Source organism: Zingiber officinale, chromosome 2B (genome assembly GCF_018446385.1).
Source record: "Zingiber officinale cultivar Zhangliang chromosome 2B, Zo_v1.1, whole genome shotgun sequence".
NCBI lineage: Eukaryota > Viridiplantae > Streptophyta > Magnoliopsida > Zingiberales > Zingiberaceae > Zingiber > Zingiber officinale.
The window spans coordinates 106,973,590-106,995,668 of record NC_055989.1 but is presented as its reverse complement, the minus strand read 5'-3'; the positions used below and the strand labels follow the sequence as shown (position 1 = coordinate 106,995,668).

Here is a 22,079-nt window from a genome sequence, read left to right as displayed (position 1 = left end):
TCTTCATTCTCTTCCATCACACTCTCTCTCCTCATTTTCTCTCATCACACTTTCCCTCTCTTCATTTTTTCCCATCACACTTTCCCTCTCATCACATTTTCTCATCATACTTTCTCTTCTCAATCTCTCATTTTCTCTCATCACACTTTCTCTTTCTTCATTTTTTCACATCACTCTTTCTCTCTCATCATACTTTTTCTCTTCTCAATCTCTTTTATCACGCTCTCTCTCTTCATTTTCTCTCATCACACTTTCCTTCTCTTCATTTTTTCCCATCACACTTTCTCTCTCATCACACTTTATCTCTCATCATATGTTTCTTTCACATTCAACTTTATCTTCCATCTAATTTTTTCTTTTATTTTCCTCTAAGGGTAAAAAAGGAAATTTAAGTTCATTCTGATTGAAAATATTCAACTAACCAAACATTATTTTTAGGAATGATACCCAAGCTCATACTCATTCTCATTCCACAATACTATGATACTCATTCTCATTCTCATTCCAATTCCTAGGAGAGAACCAAACACCACCTAACTAGTAATAATAATTAGCTCCAGTCTTCCTTGGACTAGGAATTAGTCAAGATCTTGGTTTAGGGATCCAAAATGGGCATAAACTGGACTGACACCTACTGTCCTTCAACCGGGACGCTTCATCACCGGGTCACTCTCCTCCAGTGATTTACCTTCACTTACAAACTTGCAGTCGGCTGACTAACCTCTTGATCCACCAGGTATTTATGTCAGTTGTCAGATCCGTAGACCCAACTGGACTTCTTCCAGTTGTCAGGTCCTATAGACCCAACCGGACTTCCCGCAAGATATTAGGTCAGCCCTTTGATCTATCTGAGCTTCATACCAACTATCGAGTTCTCATACCTAGCTGGATTTCAGCCTGGTGTTAGGTTCTTTAAACCCGTCAACTACTGCACCCTTGATAAAGTAATTAGATCACATAAAGACCTAACTTAACTCGTCATTCATCAAAAAAATGAGTTAGACTATTGGTGCAAATTATATTAACATAGACAACTACATCTCTATTGTAAAAATAATATAGTTACTCTCAGATATACTATTTAATATTATTATTTTTAGTCTATTAAATTTTGAACCGGTCCATGAATAAAATAAGGTCATGTTATAACAACCGCATATAATTACGAAATCATAACTGTTATATATATATATATATATTTCATAGTTACGTTATCTTGTGTAATACTATTTAATCCTAATTATTATAATTATGATAATAATAATTATGATTTTATAATTATTACAATGTCGACCTACCTTATTTATACAATTGACTTATCGATGGATTTATAATTTAATGCTTTTGTGATACAGAGGTGTATTATATTTTGAAAGAGATGGATAGCATGAGACGCTCATTGATTTTTTGTTTTTTTTTTAACAAAAACGGATCAAAGGACAGGAGCCATGTGTGGGCGGGGCCAAGTGTCGGCGAGGGAAGGCGGCGAAGTCGCTTCCTTCTTCGCTGCGGAGACTGACGCATGACTCCATGTCTGCAGTGTCGAAGAGGGCGACGGGCACGTGGAGACTAGCTAACCACCTCCTGACCTTATCCATCCACCGAACAAGTGGGGGAAGTGGGCTAACGGAACGGATACATCGGACCGACTCGACCGCAGGAAGATGACAAAAATGTTTTGGACACTGATATAACATTGAATATAACTTGAATCGTATGGTCAATCTCAAAAAGTTGTACAGACGTGAATATTTGGCCCTGCGGGCCACGCTGCAACGTCAGTGCTCAAATAATTTTTCAAACATCTCCCATTCGAATCCTAACTACTATAAAACATCTTTCAATGAGAAAAAACATCTACTTGCAAATTTATCTATGAGACTGGGCCATCCACTTCCCGGACTAATTAGACCAAAGCCCAAATACTTAGATTATATATAATAAAAAAAACAGATATGCATATTTGATAATGATGTTATGGTTCACAATGAGGTAAAAAGAGTGCATACAATAATTATCGCAAAGGGAATGAAAACTAACCAGACAACTCTCGAGTCTTGAATGAGCAATACAAGTTAACTAATCGACAATTTGTCCAAGAAGCAAACTGATCACAGCACCATCCAGCATTTTTCATATATTTTCGTGTAAATTACTACTTATTTGTTCCTAGACAAAATCCAAAAGAATTCATGGGACGGTAGAATATACGGGCTCGATGAGCTAGATCAGCTGGGGGCTTCCGAAAGGGTTGCTGGGCTGTTGAGGATTGTAACCTGGGAGGGCTCTGAAACCATCATCACCGAAGGGATTTGGCGCAGTCACCAAGCTGACCTGCTGTTGCTGCTGCTGCTGCTGATAGAGAGGCTGCCCGAAGGGATTGGGTTGCATGTACATGGGCATCTGTTGTTGCTGCTGGGCCATGGCAGCCATTTGGACGGCTGGTGAGGCGGCAAATTGGTTTGACATTGCGAATGGATCAGATGCCATGAATGGATTTGGAGGTGGTGCTCCGTAGTACTGTGGTTGCTGCTGCTGTCGCTGCTGCCTGTATGCCCCCTCATCATATAGACTGTCCAACGTGAGTTTATCCAAGCCACCAGCCTGCAAGTCACAATAATAATAATAACGGTATTCAAGTTTGTTTGTGAGATTATAAAGGGGGGCAGAAATAAGATATAATGAGAAATATTCTCACATGCGATTCAGAATTTGAAATGAGATGTTTTACAGACTGCTTCAAACAATAAGATAGCCATTCTCGACTCCACCATCATAGTGGAGTTAGTCTCAATAACATCAGCATGATGAAGATACAAATCTACACTGCTATGTGAAGATAGGAAGATGGCAATGTTTTGGGTCACACATCGATGTCATCATCACTGTGCAAGAGTCGATCCAACCCTCATCACCGGCTCTAAGCTTCCACATGGCAAGATCAGGTTTTGTTTTACAAAATGAGCTAGATTTAATCTGATGAGTTCTTTAAATAAGTTTTCTTTTTCCCCAGAGAAGTGGTAGAAAAGTAATCCATTTTGAATCGTATTGAATCATTATGATTCCTTCGAACTCCTATTCAATTCAAACCATATTTTACCCAAACTATTTCTATTGATACAAATCATGACAAGGACTATTGAAACTATAACAACCCTAATAAAATCAAGCAGCACACAATATTCAACTATGCATAAGAACAAATCTACATAGTTAACAATCTCAGTAGAGAAGGGAAAATTGGATAGACTAACCAGTTTGCTTTCGGTAACAGCAGCATTATTGTTACTTGGAGTAGTCACCAAGGCAAGTTCCCATCCTGTTGGATCAAATCCTTTATCTTGAAGGCTGCCAGATTCAGTTGTAACACCTGCAAGTAAATGTGATTGTCCTCACCATCACTTCTGTACTGAATCTAACAAAAGAAAATTATGAGTTGAAGGAAGTTCATATTCATACTGGCAGGAACGATTGCCAAGGCTAATGCATTACTTTCTTCTAGTGCTGATACATTTGGATTTATTTCATTTAGTCCCTGTACACCAAGAGATGATTGTCAATCAGGTAGGAATAACAAATCCAAAAAAAAAAATCTCATTAAAAACTTACAAGAAGATCTACGGTGTCTGAACTTTCTGCCTTGGGAGGTGGGGTGGGAGGGGTGGGAGATGCATCTCCAATGGTGGGTGTTGCTGATTCAGTATCTTCAAGAGATGGTTGTTCTTCCTCAACTGTGGCAGGAACTGCTTCGACTTTGTAAGTCAGAAGGAGTCTCTCTGGGAATTCCTATCACAAGACAGATCAACAATTACCCTATTGAATAGACTTCACGAGGATAATATGAGGGAATCAATGTAGATGTATGTTGAGTGTTCACATATACTTCAGTGTTTGATTATCATCAATTAATTTATTATAGATGAGATTAGTCAACCATATGAAGAACTTACCTGCACATTCTTAACAGTAGAAATAGAAGATCCCAAGCCAATAAATTGAACAAATCCTTTTGTAGGATTCAGATGTTAATAATTAAAAGCAATTATTCTATCATGAATTGTCATCCAGAAAGGACAACTGTTTCATTAGCCCATTGGTGTCCCTTGACTCCTAACTGTATAATGTGTCCCTTGACTCCTAACTTTATAATACTTTTTGGTGAGTCCTTACTAACAACTTCAATTTTAGAATGCCCATCCATCTGCTTAGCTCAAACCAAAAGAAGAGAGAGAAGTGACACGATGGAAGTTTCCAAAGAACAGGACAATGGAGAAGCGTGGTGACATGAAGAGTGGAGAACATTTAACTAGTACCATGGAGAATACAGTTCCGCTGACATGTTTGCCACCCACCACCACCAATGTAATGGCTTGCTACTCATTGCAACTGTGCAGCAAGATACAGAGGAAATGGCAAAGCAAAAGGGAAGAGATATTAAAATTTTTTAGAAAAGACCATAATACACAATGATGATAAGGGTAGAAGATTCATGATTGATTATGTGAGACTGTCACCGTTGGGCTCTATGTAAATAATCATTGTACTAATGTCTTTCATCTCCATGCATTTCCAATGGCTCATCAGCTTGAAATTAATTGAAAAACTTCATCACTTTGGCAATATAAGATCACTCTAACATCATGTTTATCATCACATAATTGCTGAGTGCAAATAATATTGTTGCTATTATTTGATACCCACTTGTCTTTCACTGTTATTTATTCTTTAGTCAATTCTAAATTCTGTATTTGCAATTCTTTATAGATAAATATTTTTGAGAGTTAGAATGGAATATGAAGGAAAACATTATCTTCAAGCATAAAAAAAATTCATGTATTTTTGAGCTTATCTAATTGGTAATTCTAACCCCATTCTGCATTTATATGGATTTTGCTAAAACAATCCTAGTCAATCCGAGTGTTTGTTCCTGTCCTACAGACCTGGCACTTAAAACATGGATTCATTGTTTAGCTGCAGGTAGAGGCCAGTGGTCGTAGCAATTTATACATAAAAGCTATCACAAAATAAAAGGGAGAAACACATCTTTTCTCCATCTTCATACAGTAAATTTCATGGCATATGAAGCATTTGCAAAAACCAAAAATTGGAAATAAGACATTGTATTTCAATATACAAAATACATGAAATGACAACTTGAATAAAAAATATAGTACTAGTCCAACTAGTTACTTACCAACGGTTCTCTTGAGACTGAAACCATACGTGGAGCCTCTCTAATGTATTCTTCCATAGTTGCCAGAAATGATTGTGGAGGCTAATAAATTAGGAAAAGTTTCAAATAATCCATATTAACTAAAGAAAATGCTAGGGAATTTTTAAAATCATGCAAGGGTGTTACTACCTCCCTCAAGTTTGGAAACTGGAAGTTTCTAGCGAGTTCCAGTCCACGACAAACTTCATAAAATTCTGAAAGGCTTGCAGCCTGAAAAGAAAAAGCCTTCATTAGGAGCCAAAAAAAGGAGGGAAAATAGTTTCTTTTATTTATGCTGTTTCGTATCACCTTGAACATGATTACTAAAAACAATCTAAACAGTACTGCAATCACAAGCAGAAACTAAATTATTACGTGCCAAAAGATTTCTTAAATGAAAATATCAGAGACCTGTTGGCCAGCCCTTCTGTAGATTTCAAGGGCTTGGATTGCTTCATGTCTTGGCATCTCAAAGAACTGCAATGGAGAGAAAACTAGTGAGCTAAGCCAAACTAGATGCACGGTTGTCGTTCTCTAAAATGTCAACATGTGAAAACTCCAGCAAGAAGAGAAATTCAAGACAATACCTTGTCAACTAGGTTGATGATACCATCATTTATCGCACAGTATATTTTGAAGCTCTCTTTCAGTACCTAATAAGGTATGGAGAGAAAAAAATTGGAATAAGAGAAACAAAATTGCGTCTCTGTTATAGAGAGACAAAAAACATGAACTACTAATGGTGGACAAATAACAAGGCAACAGGTCTTATGTAGAAAAAAGAAAGCAGTTTTCAGTATTGAGAGCAATTATGGATAGATCTGCTTTTATCTTTCATGCTAGACAACCCCAAATAATACTTAATCATGAAGAAACTCAATTTACACTAACCGTTTGTCTCTAAATGAGAACACTTTTCTGAGTTCAACAGTATGACAGCAGATTTTTTCTTGCAGTCACAGAACACTATAAAATATCAAACAACTTGGTTGAATTTGACTTGGGACAGAACACTTTCCAAAAAAAGGTTATAATGTAATGTAAACACAAGAATGTACTACCTAGAAACAGGAAGAAACAATAATTTTTTTTTCTAAAAGAAAGTTGCTCACCAAAGCTAGTGCATACTGGACAACATAGTTGCTAACAGCTGCTCCTTCTGGCTGCAAAACCAACCAGAAACCAGTGTGAACATCCATTAAACATAAGTAGAAAAAATAAAATAAATTTCATAAATTTTATTTCTCTAAGGGTTGAAGTGATGATTACATGACATCCAACAAGCCGGTATAATAACTGCTGTAAAGCAGGCAATTGCTCCAATAAATCTTCGCTTTTCAGTTCTCTGGTTTTACTATGCCCCTGTCAGAAATGTGTTGGATAAGTAGAACAATTCAGCATTTCTAGTAAAATTTCCCTGTGCAATAAAACATGTTTGATTGTTCAGAAGTATGTCTAGACCTTTTCAGAACCTGGAGCAGGTCGTACCAAACGCTCAGCTTCGACATCATACTTCAAGACCTTGAAACATTCAAGTCTTTCCTCCAAAAACAAAGCATAAGCACGCACCCACGCAGAGCAATCCCAAGCTGCCAATGATACAAGTAAAGTATTTCTCCCAACATAAGAAAATGAAGTTACAAAATCCAGCGCTGAAACATAGGTTCTCAATTTGTTCTCTTCTATGTAGGTATAAGCAAATACCAATAGGACTTGAATCATCCTTGAAATTTGATAGTTGAAGAATTCGGACCCTTTGTGAGAAATTAAGAAGCTCTTCACGAAATGTGGGGTCACCCTCCCTAAGAGCCCTATGGATTACTATCAGTGTCTTTAACGCCACCTGCATCGAACCATTTACTATGATCAGTAATGGATAATAATAACAATAACAACAGCAATAATAATAGGATATAGTAGAGGTGACAGTTTAGAATGGAACTAGGTGAAACACTGAATACTCATAGTTTGCAAATTAATATAGTCTATCACCTGTACAACTATCTATAAAGATGTTCGGGTATCTTCTCAAGCATCTCATTATTAAACTACAGAAATCCATCTGAATTCAAATAATATAAAATTGAGATTAAGTGTTAAAATGGAACATAAGTAGATCAATTAATTTGGTTAACTTGCAGTCACATTGTGCAGATTTAGCAATGATCAGCCAATGTCAACCAAGACCAGCTAATATCCAGCTCAATCTTCTAATAGACTAGAACCAATCAAGACAAAAGAGTGATGAATTAAAGAAAAAAATAAAATCTTTTAGAAATAAATTGGTACAGTAAAACAGATATGTTTCTTTATCTAGATCTTAAATTTAGAATATTTTTATTATTTTTATAATTCTAGCAAACCAAGTTCGCCTAATAATGTCTTACCACACTGAATACTATAAGGACTATAAAAGAGTCCTCGTCTCATTGTTAAAGTCATTCAATCATTCAAGCAAATACTAGTCTGGAGACTTTCTCTCATGCAGCATTGCTGATTGAAGCATGAATCTGTGAGGTTATCAGTTGACACACATGATTCATCCAGGCCTTACATCAAGACTCATAGGAATAATGGTTAAGGCACATGACCATGCCCGAGCTACATTAATTGCTATCAAAACACAACCTCACTCTCAACCATGTATCCATATTGTCTCTCTTCATTGAGGCGCACAGCCATGGTTGTTCTATGTCAAAGCACAATCTCATTGTCAACCCTGTACGCATCATCGTCTCCCTTCATACTTCATTGTTATATCCACTTGTATGCCATCATCTTCTCCTCCAATGCCTTCACACCTCTTCTCTCCTTGTTATTCCCCCAAAAAAAACATTTTTGTATTTCAAACTTGGGCTTGCAGCCGGCTGAATTGGCGAGTTCCAGTAGAAAAATGAAAGTAAATTGTAGGCTAAACCAATTTATTTCACAAAAAATGTCTGATATTAGGCAATTGGGTTTTGATTCAAGATACATTGAAAATAGAAATTGCAATAAATTGAGATCCAATCCAAGAGAAATTTCAAGATCAAAAGAGTCAACTTGGAAAGAAAAAACTGCAAATGAGAAGGAAGCTGTTAAAGAACGACAAAAGCAAATTGGTTTGCATAATTGTGGTATAGTTAGTCGCAAACTCTTTTTGAAGATTAATCTTTTATTGTGTTTAAGTATTTAAGCAATTAATAAATATTCCTGCACCCAAAACTCATTGAAGACCATTCCATGATGTTTCATTAATCCAAATATAATAAATCATAGAAGGCTTCCACTCCAATTATTGTGAGTAACTAGATGTGGCCTTAAAAATTTATAAAAAGATACAACAACAACAACAACCAAGCCTTTTCCCACTAAGTGGGGTCGGCTGTATGAATCCTTTTACGCCATTAAAAATTTATAAAAAGATGTTTACAAAAAAAAAAATTGTAGCATCTTCTGAACATCAATGAGGACTCTTGAAACATAAATGTCAACTATTTTCAAAAGATATAAATCCAATAAAGTGTTATCCAAAGAAAACATCCACTATAATATTGACTGAATCAATTGTTTAAACCACACTGCACAGCAATTCAATTTAAGCACCAACAAGCCACATTGAAAAGCAGGACATAAGACAAACATAAAGCATACACCAATTATTATAATTTATGATGAAAACTGAAAATTAATCCGTTCATACTAGAAAAGGAAATAAAGCATTAAAAATCAACGGGAAAAAAAAACTCCATCTAAATTTACCAACACAAAGAGGCATACATACCACTTACTAATGCTTGTTTGAAAGGTCCAAATCATTGCCATATCATAAGTGAGGATGGTTCGGAGTTTTACTCACAAGCAAGCAAGAAAATAATTTATGATCAATTGACATTCAATATCCAATTCTATTCTCAAGCCCACTTCATGTTCTTATAACTATGGTATTTATTTTTCCACTTCTGTTTTTCCATTTCCCAATATCATCCCCTGCACATATTACATTTTTTTATAATTCTAGATCAAATCCTATTCGCCATTTTTTTCATATTTATAGAACTCTATCTGGAAACTGAATGATTGTACTTCCTATTTGGTGTGTTGTGCTCCTTTCCAGTATGTGACCCTTCTACTCTTATACACCACCATGCTTGACCTAACTACATGCTCTTATAACTCTTACTGCTAAAAAACAATAGAAAGTAGCAACGAAATTCCTGCTCAGCAATTCATATCAAGTCTGCAGTGTTGTGTCCATATACAGCACAATAGTATGCAGAGCACGCACAAAAAATCTGCTGCATGTAACTGTCCCACTAAAAAAACAGTAAGACAATATGTTAGCACCTGCACTCCTCAACTCTTACACCTATGAATTCAACAACTTAAAAAACCTAACAAGGGAAGTGGCATAGAAACAAGTCAAAAAATCTAGCCTTTATCTAGAACTTATTAGAATGCTAACAGCAAAGGGGGTTTGGGTCCATTGTATTAGACCTTGTTACACAACATGGAGTATTTTCAGTTGTTCTAGCCTTGATCTGTTATCAACAAGCCAAAAGAAACCAAAACTAGAAAATCCTTTATGTACCAAGTACCAACAGAACAAGGAGTTCACAACATTTTATAATCATAATTCTAACCAATAATCTAGGTTGCTGGCCTTGACCACATGAATGTTCTGGAATATTTATTATTGTTGCTTTAACAAGGGAATTGTGAAAGGGTGGTGGCAGAACCATGAAAGTCCATGAAATTCTATCTCAACTGGGAAGTCGGCCAGCCAAGCATAAGACTAGTGGGTTTTATAGTACTTGAATCTTGCATCTAGATAAATTTTCTTCAAACACAAACTATGGCAGATGCTTTCTTTATGTGTACTTCCAACTTTCTACCACCAATGCATCTACAGAATTCACATGATATGCCTGTTGCAACTCAAATATCATATCAAAACTGTATAAGATGACACACGTTGTTCAATAATATTCAAGTTCGCTTCCCTTTCCCCAAAATTGGAGGACTTATTTTTCCCCCTTACTGTCTTCCTTTCTTCCTTTCCTTTTCAAACGATCAACTATAAAAGTGGCAATAACTACTTTGGTACCAAACCCACAAAAGAAAAGGAATCCTCGTAAATCTCTTCTCAAACACATATCCAACAAATTTTCTCAAACACATAATTTTCTTCTCAAATACGATGCAGAAGAAGGGACAGAAGGGCAGACGAAGGGAGAGAGGGGTACCGTCCAATTGCGCGTCTTGGCGAGTCTCCGTGCAAGGGCGTGGATGCAATAGGCTACATCTGCGCGAGGGCGGGTGATCGAAGTGGCCGCCAAGATCTCTGCAACTCATCGCAGTCCGGAAAACATGAAATTGATGATAGAAAAAAAAAGGACAAAATTTGGGGGAAGGGGAAACGGAAAGGGGAAAGTAGAACTGACTCCTTAGATGTCGCTCCTTGGGCGGGCACTCGACATGATTGGTGGACTTCACGATCGCCACATCCAAATCCTTCGATCAAGAAAAAAACAAAGGGCGATGTTCAGGAACTACAGCAGGAGAAAAAGGAAGGGGAAAAGGGGAAGGATTTGGGTTTTTACCTTAAAATCGCTGTTGAGGTTGGCGAGGCCGACGGTGGTGGAGTCTTTGAGCGCGCCCACGGCCTTCCTCCAACCCTGCAGCGTCGCCATGCGCCTTCTCCTCCGCGACTCTCTCGATCGTCGTCCCCTTTTCGCTCTTTCGGCGGCTTGCGTGATGCAGACGCGTTCCTCGTTCTCGCACAGGCGTCAGAGTGTGTGTTTCCGCCGTTTCCTTGACATTTCTTCCCACTTGTCCCAATTATTTTATTTTATTTTTTACTTTTTATTATTTGTTGCCGAAAATATTTTCCCGATTTACCAAAAAGAACTCATATATTTCGCCTTTGCTAGAAGGTACACTTCTTTTATTTTATTAAAAAAATTCCATTTCAAAATTTTTCTCTCTAACCAAATCAACTTTCATAAGATTTCCATTTGAAATTGTATTTTTTTTTTTGTAAATGCACTTGACTCAAAAATCAAAATATAGAAATATTCACAAATGATTTATTTTAACTAACTAAAAGAGGGAAAATTATGCTTTTTTGAAGAAAAAAAATAAATTAGCAAAAAACAAGGATATAATTTAATAAATTACTCAATAAGACACTTTTTATTTTTATTAAAATCAAAAGAATACTAGAAAATAGCAAAATAGCCATTTTATATTTAAAGTTATCTTTATTTTAGTATTTTTATAATAATTTTGATTAAACTATTCTAACATATTCAAAATTAATAAATAATTCTAGATAAAATTATTTTAATATTAATTTTTAAAAATAATTTAATCAATACTGATCCAATTTAATTAAAACTACTGTAATATATAACAAAAATTTCAACTACTCGATAATTATAAAATTGGGATACTCTTTCTCCATTAAAATCGGGTGGCATGGCGCTTCTCCAAATATCCATCATTAATTCCTCAACTATAATATTAGGATATTTTCCTCCACTAAAATGAAACATCTCTTAGACTATTAGACCGTTCATTGTGAGCTCTTTCAAACTTATTCTTATGATTAATAGAAAAATTTTATAAAATCGAATTGATTATGTCCAAAAATAATTGTTGGATGAGAATGAGGATGACAATAGGATAGGACGGATCGAGGTCAATTTATCATTCCCATCTCTATTCCCAAATTATATCCTCTCTCATCCTGTTTCTATCTAATCAGAGAATTTTTATTCCTAACATTGCTAGATTAAATTTTCATTCATATTCTCATCCTCACTTTAAATGTCCTTTAATTTAATTTATTATGTAAATTTTATATATTATAAATTTCTATTAGTTATTAACTTAAATAAGTAATATTTAAAATATTTATTGTATTACTTAATATTATAAATATTTAAAATTTAAAATTGATGTTTTTAGGTTAACTATTTTTTTTTATGAAGTCTCGTCTCCTATAAAAATAATAATATTGTGTCTACATTATCATGTCACATTTCCTGAAATAATAATAATCATGATGTGTACATTATGATGTCTCATCGTATAAACAAATAATATTGTGTGTACATTGTTATGTCTCATCTCTTGAAATAATAATAATAATATGTGCATTGTGATGTCTCATCGTCTACAAACATAATATTGTTGTGTGTATTTGATGTCTCATCTCCTTAAATAATAATAATAGTGTGTATTGTGATGTCCCGTTACCTACAATAATAATAATGGTGTGTGCATTAGACATTATAAATACATATTATAACTGAAAATAATTCAATTACATTATTCATCTCAAAAAATGAATCATAATAATGAAGGTATGACAAATTTATCATTCTCAAACTCTCAAGATGATGAAATATTTGACACACACACGAGGCTTATCACTCAAGCGATTTGTCGAAACAATCAAGTCATTTTGAATCATCTGAGTGAAGAAAACAATAAAGGCAAACATCAAGGATCTATTCCTAATCACATAGTGATCAATCGTAATAAATAAGTTGCTGATCATAATCTATTCAATGATTACTTTGCGAAAATCCTACATATAATGCTGTAATGTTTCGAAGAAGATTATGAATGGGAACAAACTTATTTATGAGTATTTTTAATGCAGTTAGTAATTATACTAATTATTTTGTGTAGAAAAGAGACAGAGTTGGAAAACTTGACTTATCAGGTTCGTAAAAAATGACAGCTGCATTTCGAATATTGGCATATGATGTACCAACAGACGCTACTGATGAATACATCAAACTAGGAGAATCAACTGTCATAGAAAATGTTAAGAGATTTTGTTGTGTTGTTGTTGAAGTATTTGGAGGACAGTAGATCACTCAATGCTAATGATGTTGTGGAAAAATTACCCAACAACATGGGCTGGGTAATATTTTAGTCGTAGTAGAAAGCCAACAATTATTCTAGAAGTTGTAGTTAATTATGATCTTTAGATATGACATGCATATTTAGATTTACCCATATCCTAACAATGACATTAATGTCGGAGTCTTCTTATCTTTTTTTCTATCCTTGCTCATGGTATTGCTCCCCCTTATTGTTATGTCATTCAAGGAAAAGAGTACAACATGAGTTTCTATTTAGCTAATGGTATATATCCAAAATGGTCTGTACTTGTTCAAATAATTCATGATCCATGCAATCTAAAGAATATGTTATTTGCAATGAAACAAGAGACATGTAGAAAAGATATTGAGCGAGCATTTTGAGCGCTTCAATCACGTTTTGTAATTATTGCAGGACCTTCACGTTTTTGGCAGAAAATAGTTTACATGATATAATGACTTCATGTATTATTATGCATAATATGATAATTGAAGATAAGCGTGATATGAATGCATCAATTGTTGATTAAGCTGAAGTTCCATCGGCTGTAGATGTTGATACAACAGTAGATGGTAATACCTGATTTCAAGAGTTTCTTACTAAATATGAAGAAAAAAATAAAAATGCTCACTTTACCCTTAGAAATGTATTAATTGAGCATTTTTTGAACAATATAATAATTATAATAATTAAGATTCATAGTAATATATTTTCAATGAAATGTTATTTATTTTATGAAAATATTTAAAATATTTTATCTTAATTATTTATGGTTGTGTATTATATTTAAATATGACTATGTATACTAAATTATTTCCACTAAAATTAGAAGGAAGGTACTACTTTTTATTTTCTTATAAGTAAAAACATAATATCATAAAAATTAGTTATTATATATCATAAAATTATTAACTTTAATAATAATTATCATTATTATCACAATAAAAATATTTAACAAATTAATATTTATATTAAATAATAAATTATAAGATGGAAAAATAAAATATTCTAAGTAATATTCCTCTTAGCGTAGGAAATGACATGCATTGATTGGAATTGGAAAAATATTTGATATTGAAACGACACCAAATTAGTATTGAAAATATATCAAAATGAGTTTTATAGTTGGAGATGGTCTTAGTGTCGGGAGGGAGGATCCACTAGTCCATAAAAAAGTGAACCAAGAGATGGACCACTTACAATTATGGCCGAAAGGCCGTCGGCGATGGGTAAATAGCTAGGTAACTTGGCACTGAGTGAAGAGCGGCCTCCGGATGGTCTCCAACCTCTTACCCCCTATCCAAACTATAGTCTAAGGAGACGATAAACATAAAAAAAATTGTAATTAATTATAGTTACATCGTAACCACGATCCAATTATAATTATAAATACTTCCTATGTTTTTTTTAATCTCTTGTTCTATTTTTTTTTTTTATCAGGGGATCTGACTTTTGGTGCTGGTTAAGAAAAAGTGAAATACTCTTTTAATAATAATGGAAAATAAGAGGTTCTCCTTTCAATTTCACGCAATTGTTTTATTTGGTGGGACCCACTTGTTGACGAACCACGAGGAGTTAAATTAGGTGAGCAAAATACCAACAATATGTCTTGTTAATGTGAGAGTCGCCACCACACAAACAGGTTTGAACTTTGAACCAGCTGTGTAATTTACGCGAATATAAAATTATATAAGATCATATTAAATTGAAAATCTAATATTAAAAAAAACTTAAATATGTCATATGATGTGGTGAAAGGGATCTAACTCCTATGAAGACCATAATATCGTTTTTAATTCACCTGAACAAGATTCAGGTGAAATTTAATCATCCTCGTCATGATCACCATCATGATTCCGTAAACGAAACATCACATACCGAAGCAGACAACAGTGGATTTACAGTCCCCGTTTTCTCCTCCCCACGCACAGTCAACTCCAGAATCATCGTTCGTCGCCAGCAAGATGCAGATGGAGTCGCCGAATTGTGATCTCTCGTGTCGAGAAATTAGTCTTCGACATAATAAAAAAGAAGTCAGTCGTGGCAGCAGAGGAGCATGACGATGCACCGGTAGATGATGTAAAGCTTCGCCTTCTGCTCCGGCAGGGCCTGGCTCAGCCTCCGCTGCTGCTGCTGCTGCGGCGGCGGAGACGCCTTTCTCTGCTTCCTCCTCGCCTGTTTCTGGTTTCCTCCGGAGGAGAAGATCATTCTTCCCGTTTGGCCTTTGACGGCCTCTTGGACGGTGCCTTGGGGCCTTTTATAGAGGAGGAGGAGGATGAAGGAGACGGGAGAAGGTGGGCCTCGTTTGAAGCTTTATTTTTGATCGTGTCCGTGGCGAAGGCAGGAGCGTGCGCTGCGCTTTGAATTGGCGAGCTGCACGCAGATTGAGGAGCCCTCGGGGGACAAGCCTCTGCCCTCTGCTGTAGCTCGATCTAACGTCTCTTTAATCACAAAAAGAGTGACCTTTTTGACACTGCAAAACACACATGAAACACAGGAATTAGATACAATTTACTTACCAAAACAAGATCTGATTCATGTTCTTCCCTTTCTTCTTTGATGTGATGGTGGAGCAAAGAATCTCACTTGTTACTGCAAACAGGAAAGAAGTCAATTGGCTTCCAAAATGGTGACTGGCTAAACTTTTGCTAACATGTACAGTCAGAAGAAAACAAAGAACAGAGAAATTCAAAGAGTAGGTTCCCGAAGTATTTTGGCATTGATCTCCAGAGGCCTGATTGCTTGATTGGCAGCGTCCTCAAAGCTTTTAATGGCCATGGTTCATGATGTGCAAGAATCTTGGACCACAAAAGAGCATCAATGGCTCTTCCCGCCCTGTCATTTGCCACTCACTCCCTTTACCTCATAAATAGGCTCCACGGCCACTGTTTGTCCGGCGTCCAACAGCTTCAGATTCCCTAGCAGAAAGCACTTTGTTTTTCAGCAGCTCAGAGAAATAGAAAGGAAGCTCGCAAGCAACACCAGCTGGAGAAAGCTTAGCAAGAGCTAGGTCTCTTAAGAATCACTGAGGCATCGATCTTTTCAATGATATAGATCATCTGATGAGCGACCAATGCTTGAAAGGGATCAAGAATGGAGGTTAAAACACAGGCAAATATCACAATTTTATAAAATATTATTTGAATGGAGTAAAGAACTCTAGATCAAAGTCTGGGAAAGTATTTTTGAAACGAGGCAAGGATCACAATTTCCTGAAACAGTGGAACCTAGAGCAAAAATCATCTGCTGAGTTATAGCACGCATCAACAAGAAGGCGAGTTAGCCCTGGAATGCCGACTTCGGTAGCTATTTCCCAGCCATCTGCTGGAAGACAATAAAATGTCATTAAGATAGGAATCCCTTATGAGTATGTGGCCCAATTGGAATTTTTTGGAATAAGATCACCTAGACAATGTTCCTAAAGCTTTTTGCACCTGGAGTGGTGAATCCAGATCGGTGAATCCAGATCATGCTTCTCAGTAATAATCAACATTTTTAGGCGCCTCTGATTCAGCAGCTGTGTTACCATGATTCAGAAACAGAAGACGACCTGCAGACATTTGAAAAGATATTAGCATTCACAGATCAAGGTGAAGTAAAACAAAAAGGTGTCAGGTAATTGAGTCAGATTGCATCATGAGCATACAGTAATTAAGTGAGAGATCAGAAGCATATTACTAATCAGTTTTTTATTTCTTATCCCAAAACTCTATGATCTTATCAGCAAGATAAATTTAAGCACAACGACCAAACCTCAGATCAAGTTCAGTAAATAATTTTTGTCAGCGGTTTGAATTATTCAACAGTTAAATTAAAAGCTGTCTGGCAATGAATAAAGCTGTTGTTTTCCATACAAAATGAAATAATAAAGATTCCAAATACACACAGTTGTTCCTGATTTAACACGTAGTTTAAACTGTGGCAGGGAAACCCAACCTAACTTTCAGTTGAAACTAATCTATGATGCATTTACAGATTTAGAAGCTAAAATTATCTACATATGTAGTACAAATAGGCATGACTTCTATGTGCCATCATCAGATACTGACGTTTTCTTTCAGAATGATAGTTGCTAAGCATACGATTAGTGGTACAAAGTATATACTTGTAGGCTACAAAATACAAATAGACGGTAATTTCTCTGCTTGAAACCGAAACAACTGAAAAAGGAAAGTGCGGCACCATCTCGTCGAATGGCAATTTCTCTTAATCGTCTAACTAAACCAGGTGAAAACTTTAGTCCCAAGGTTTCCCTCCACATACAAGATTGATCTGCATTAAAAGAGAGCAACCAATAATCACCACAATGGTAATTTTACATTGAAAATGCTGGCTAGATATATGAAAACAAATCAATGTGACCAAAAAAAAAAAAACTGTCAAGTGATTTGCATGTGCGTGTGTGTACAGTTCATTAACATAAATGCAGCATACACCTCTGTAGACAAAAATCCTGTGATTAAAAAATTCTATCTTTTTTGGTTTTATAAAACGAGTAGTAGCGGAAAAAAAAACCAGAACACAAACAAGACGAATACGAGTTACTTGGTTCGGAGCCTCTGGCGACTCCTACACCAAGACCCACGATCTCTCAGACCGTATCGACGGATAATCCACTATGAACCTCTTCCGGAACCGCCACAAGTGGGAATTGAATACAATACTAAACTTAAGGATAAGTATAACAACCTACACTTTCCTTTGTGTAGTAATTAACAACTTAATTTTAAATTTTGTTACCCAACACTTGAAGATTATCGGCTCGAGCTCGGTGTTGGACGACTTCTCAGTAGTAGTAGGATGTAGCACCGTCACAACACAGCGGGAGGACGAAGCAGCCGGAATCTCAAAAGATCGTATATAGAAGTTCTGAATCACTTGTTTTTGCTTGTTGGTTGAACATGCCTTTTAAGCAGTGTTTAGGACACCTCCAACCCCCTTGAAGGCACCTCCAATAGCAAAAATTGATCCCTTCAGCTTCGGTCATGATAAGGAGCGCAAACTGCGGCTTCTATCCACTTGAGAGCACCTTCCATGCTCTCCGAGGCACCTCCAGCCCTCTCTAGGGCGTCTCCCATCTATCTAAGGTGCCTCCAACCCATTCAAAGCGCCTCCAATCCATCCGAGGTGCCTCTAATATGTTGGTTTGACACAATAATCTTCTGAAGGCCATATCTTTTGACTTCGAACTCGAAATCAAGATATGTCAGTTGCCACATGTGCAGAATTCAAAGGTCTACGTTTGTCTCTACAACATAGAGTTAGAAAAATATATGCATGAACAATTTATATAGATTTATGAGTTAGATCTTGTCTCACCGAAATTAAGATCTAATCATGGTCTCAGTTTAGGTTTCCAAAATGGACCTAAACAGGACTTGCGTCTAAAGTCCCTAATCATGATTCGTCCTTATTGGAACACTCTCTTCCAGTGACTTACCTTATGTACCATGTAGAATCGCTTGACTCCATTTCGGACCAGCAGATCTTCCCGTCCGTTGTCAAGTCCACATACTCAACTGGACTTCGGCAAGCTGTCAGGTCTCGTGGACGCAGCTGGACTTCTTGCCCGATATCGGGTCACTTCTTGACCTATCTGGACTTCTACACCAGCTATCATGCCCTCCAGATCTAGCTGGATTTCAGTCTGGTGTGCACACTTGGTAGAAAGGTTAGATTACACAACACTTAACTTTAATACCTTTGTCATGCATCAAAACTTAGGTTTGATCATTGACACCGACTGCACCAACAATATATACTAAAAGGTGAGTGCAATTGTTGTAAAAATCTACAATAGGCAGATCACAAAAGATAGTAAAACCTTGTCAAACATCTCCATCAAGTTTGTAAGTAGTAAAACTTTGCCTTGCATCTTTTGCAAGCCCAATATTGAGGAAATAAAAAATTACAAACCGAACAATATGTCAATACATGAATCATATATGTGCACATTGACTAGGATAAACTTGTGAAACTAGGAGAAAGAGACACTTTCTCATTCACCTTTGTTTGTTTCTTTGAAGGAAACAACTATTGAAGGGAATTCATCTTGAAGAGAATTGACAACTAATTATGGCCAGATCAAAGTAATTGCAGTAAAATCAACCACTTACATATTATCATATCCAAGCGCATCTAAAGGTTATCAATATGGTAAAACCAAAATTTACAATAGCAAAAATGGTATATGGATCAGAATTCTTACAGTTAAAAGTTCAGACGACTCCTTCACGATGCCAAATAAACTTGATTGTAATCAGAACAGTATAAGATAATATCATCATCATCTAACCCTGGCTTGACATGCTTGAGAGCTAGGTTGCCGAGCCGATCTGGGTACACACAGACCCTGTGCCACTGCACAGAAAATCGATCGGTGTAATCTCTCGGTTCCTCATTGTCAAGGCCTCAAGGAAGCGTCGATTATTCTGGATTCCTCCCGTTCCCAGCGAAAAGAGCACCACAGCGCGTCCACTTCTGAGATACTTCTGCACCGGATTCTGCCCAACCTTCCCCCACAAGAATCCCCTGCGAGGCAAACCGCAGTATAAGGATTTAGATCTCTGATCTATGATATGATTCGCTGCAAAACCGCACCTTGTAAACGCCTTGATCGAGGCTGTTTTCGAGGGGGCGCTGGAAGGGGACGCGCCGCTGGGGGGCAGAATCGTCTGGGGTTCCCGGATCGAAAGATAGCGAAGTGGAGTAGGAGCGGGCAGAAGCGGCGCCGAGGAAGAGTTGCTGGCGGCGAGGAAGAACCAGAGAGCGCGAGATCAGGCGCTTCGAAATGGAGGCGAAGGAAGAGGAAGCCATTTGCGGGCAGAAAAGAATGTTTTTGGCTGATGCCCTACCATGCCGTTTATGGCATACGATTGTAATTTGTTTAATTACTGTTTTTTTTATTAAATGCAACGTTTTTGCTTTTTTCAGGTTTAGATAAAAACAGCCAGTTATTTATTTATATATTTATTTACTTTTTTGAATATCATATACTTTCTACTTTTGTCATAATTCAGTACTTTTTCCTTTAATAAGAGAACCATATTTTGGCACTGCCTGCCAAATTCCAGAGCCACGTAACAAAGAGAACAGAGCATCCACAAGACACTCTTTTTGCAAATAAAACAAGGCCCGAACTAAACTTAAATCACAATAAACTAAAACTCCTATAGTCATTTTCTGGAGAATTAATTCTTAACCTTACCCAACAACTAGTATACCACAGACACTAAAACTAAACAAGAGCTCAAACTTCTGTTTTTTGTATTTTTTTTTTGTTTTGTTTTGTACTAAACTACAGTGATAGTGATGGAGTACTGCAGCAAGTTCTGTTAAAGGGGAGCAGTGCTTAGGACCAAAAGAAAGGAAGCAGTAGCAGTACTAGGAATGGAGAAAAAGGCCTGAGGAGAGTGACATCAAGAGCAAGGCAGCCTCCTCGACTTCTTTGCCGTGTTCTTCCACCGCTGCCTCCTCCTTCTCCTCCTCCTCGTCCTCCTCCCTCCCGCCTCTCTGCTTCTCGTGCTGCAGGAGCAGCAGCTTCAGCATCCTCTCCTGCTTCAGTCTCTGTCTCTTCTTCAGCTCCTCTGGGCTCGGCTCCTCCCTCGCCTGCCCATCGGAGCCGACATCCGATGTGCGGGATGCGGGTTCGAGTGCCTTTTTCCTCTTCCTGTACTTGATCCCGCACGCATTGCAGAGGGACTGCCAGAAGCAATATCGACGATTTGAGTAGTTTTGGATCGACAGATCTCGATTCGAAGAAGCACGAATTGAACGAAAGAGGAAACGGAAAATAAGAGCCGAGCAAACCCTAGAAGAATTTCAAGAGACCAAGCTCGATCGAACTCGAAAATCATCCCAAAGCACGGATCAAGCTCCGGAAAATGCAGAATTAGGTCCGGAGAATCAAGAAACGCGAGGGAGAAGAAGGTAAAAAAAAAAAAAAAAAAACAGATCGCAACCTTAGGCCCCGCAGGGCCGCTCCGCCACAGCGGCGTCTCCGAAGTGCCGCAATCGGCGCAGACTCTGGTCGGAGACCCGACGGCCGACGGCGCTTCCCGCTCCTCCTCCGCCTTGGCCCGCCTCGTCGAGTACCGCTTCGCCGCCTTCGCGCGATCGCAGCCGCCCGCCACGTCTCGGAACCCGCCGCTGGATCTCCAATCCCGAGGCCCAGCATTCGCGATCGCCGGCGACGAGATCATCATCTCAGCTCGAAATACCATCCGGCAAATCAAACAGAGGACGTGCGAGGGTTTTTATAAAGGGCAACGCTTCGGGACCTATTTTTGCGAATAAACCCTCGTCTCGTATTTCGGCACCCAAAAACACCCCTCTCCACGGGCAATGATTAATTAATAATAGTTGGGGAACGACGCGAATCTTAACCGGCTCTCTACTGATTTTAAAGGAAACGGTAGGAAATAACTACTAATCGGGTGAAAATGATCGGATTAGGAAAGTATTAGGAAATGATGAGAATCTTTTAGGAAAAGAGGGAGGCGAGGAATATTTGGAATCAGCGAATGATTAGGAGGGGGCGGGGGACAGATTCTGACACAGCGACACCTCCCGAACGGGAACAAAACGACAAAATATTTTATTGTGTTTGGGTTTTTTTTTTAATAGAATTTTGAGGAAAAAGTGGTGATTTGATCAAATTGCTTATGTCATCCAAAATTTGTAACATAATATTCTATTTCCAATTATATATAATATTTTAGAAATTATTTTTTAAATATATATTAATTATATTTCGAATTTATTCATTTTATGAAAAATTGTCTATCTAATAGAAAAAAATTGTAAAATATATTTTTAGTATTTTTATAAATCTGTTTTTGGCATAAGTCTATGGTGATAGAATAAAGCGTGTCCGTGTGGCGTTTGGCTGATGTGTTTGATATTTTGATTTGCTAAAAATGACATGAGTATAAAAGTTCATTTTGTTTTGGGCAATTAAAATCTATGCAAGGAGAACTAAATATTTAGT

The 22,079-nt window shown here is 37.1% G+C and overlaps 2 protein-coding genes and 1 long non-coding RNA gene across 6 annotated transcripts; all 3 read right to left on the bottom strand.

Moving 5' to 3' along the window:
- Positions 1-1,938: 1,938 nt before the first annotated feature.
- On the bottom strand, positions 1,939-11,019 carry LOC122046695 (putative clathrin assembly protein At2g01600). The gene is made up of 15 exons (XM_042607505.1): positions 10,795-11,019; positions 10,636-10,705; positions 10,438-10,535; positions 6,917-7,055; positions 6,674-6,801; positions 6,482-6,574; positions 6,325-6,375; positions 5,800-5,865; positions 5,624-5,689; positions 5,363-5,443; positions 5,195-5,275; positions 3,610-3,786; positions 3,460-3,535; positions 3,255-3,370; positions 1,939-2,604 (listed from the first exon to the last, which is right to left on the bottom strand). The coding sequence occupies exons 1-15, from the start codon at positions 10,882-10,884 to the stop codon at positions 2,224-2,226; spliced, it is 1,713 nt and encodes a 570-aa protein (XP_042463439.1). The 5' UTR covers positions 10,885-11,019; the 3' UTR covers positions 1,939-2,223.
- Positions 11,020-14,788: 3,769 nt separating this feature from the next.
- LOC122046694 lies at positions 14,789-19,950 on the bottom strand. Of its 4 annotated transcripts, none has more exons than XR_006130356.1 (5): positions 19,691-19,950; positions 19,299-19,621; positions 17,273-17,362; positions 16,496-16,640; positions 14,789-16,414 (listed from the first exon to the last, which is right to left on the bottom strand). It is a non-coding gene; the product is annotated as an uncharacterized LOC122046694 (long non-coding RNA). The 4 variants fall into 4 exon arrangements; XR_006130354.1 differs by having other exon boundaries at positions 14,789-16,411; XR_006130355.1 differs by having other exon boundaries at positions 16,525-16,640.
- Positions 19,951-20,093: 143 nt separating this feature from the next.
- LOC122049396 (GATA transcription factor 16-like) lies at positions 20,094-21,311 on the bottom strand. The gene is made up of 2 exons (XM_042610783.1): positions 21,052-21,311; positions 20,094-20,791 (listed from the first exon to the last, which is right to left on the bottom strand). Exons 1-2 carry the CDS (start codon positions 21,292-21,294, stop codon positions 20,474-20,476), a joined length of 561 nt encoding a protein of 186 aa, XP_042466717.1. The 5' UTR covers positions 21,295-21,311; the 3' UTR covers positions 20,094-20,473.
- Between the last annotated feature and the right edge of the window lie 768 nt (positions 21,312-22,079).

Excerpts from the sequence above, each read along its gene's own strand:
- LOC122049396 (XM_042610783.1), bottom strand. The coding sequence starts at position 21,294 with ATGATGATCTCGTCGCCGGCGATCGCGAATGCTGGGCCTCGGGATTGG. Across the intron at positions 20,792-21,051 it reads GCGGCCCTGCGGGGCCTAAG|TCCCTCTGCAATGCGTGCGG; the intron begins GTTGCGATCTGT and ends TGCTTCTGGCAG.
- LOC122046695 (XM_042607505.1), bottom strand. The coding sequence starts at position 10,884 with ATGGCGACGCTGCAGGGTTGGAGGAAGGCCGTGGGCGCGCTCAAAGAC. Across the intron at positions 10,536-10,635 it reads CAAGGAGCGACATCTAAGGA|AGATCTTGGCGGCCACTTCG; the intron begins GTCAGTTCTACT and ends GATGAGTTGCAG. Across the intron at positions 6,376-6,481 it reads ACCGGCTTGTTGGATGTCAT|CCAGAAGGAGCAGCTGTTAG; the intron begins GTAATCATCACT and ends TTGGTTTTGCAG.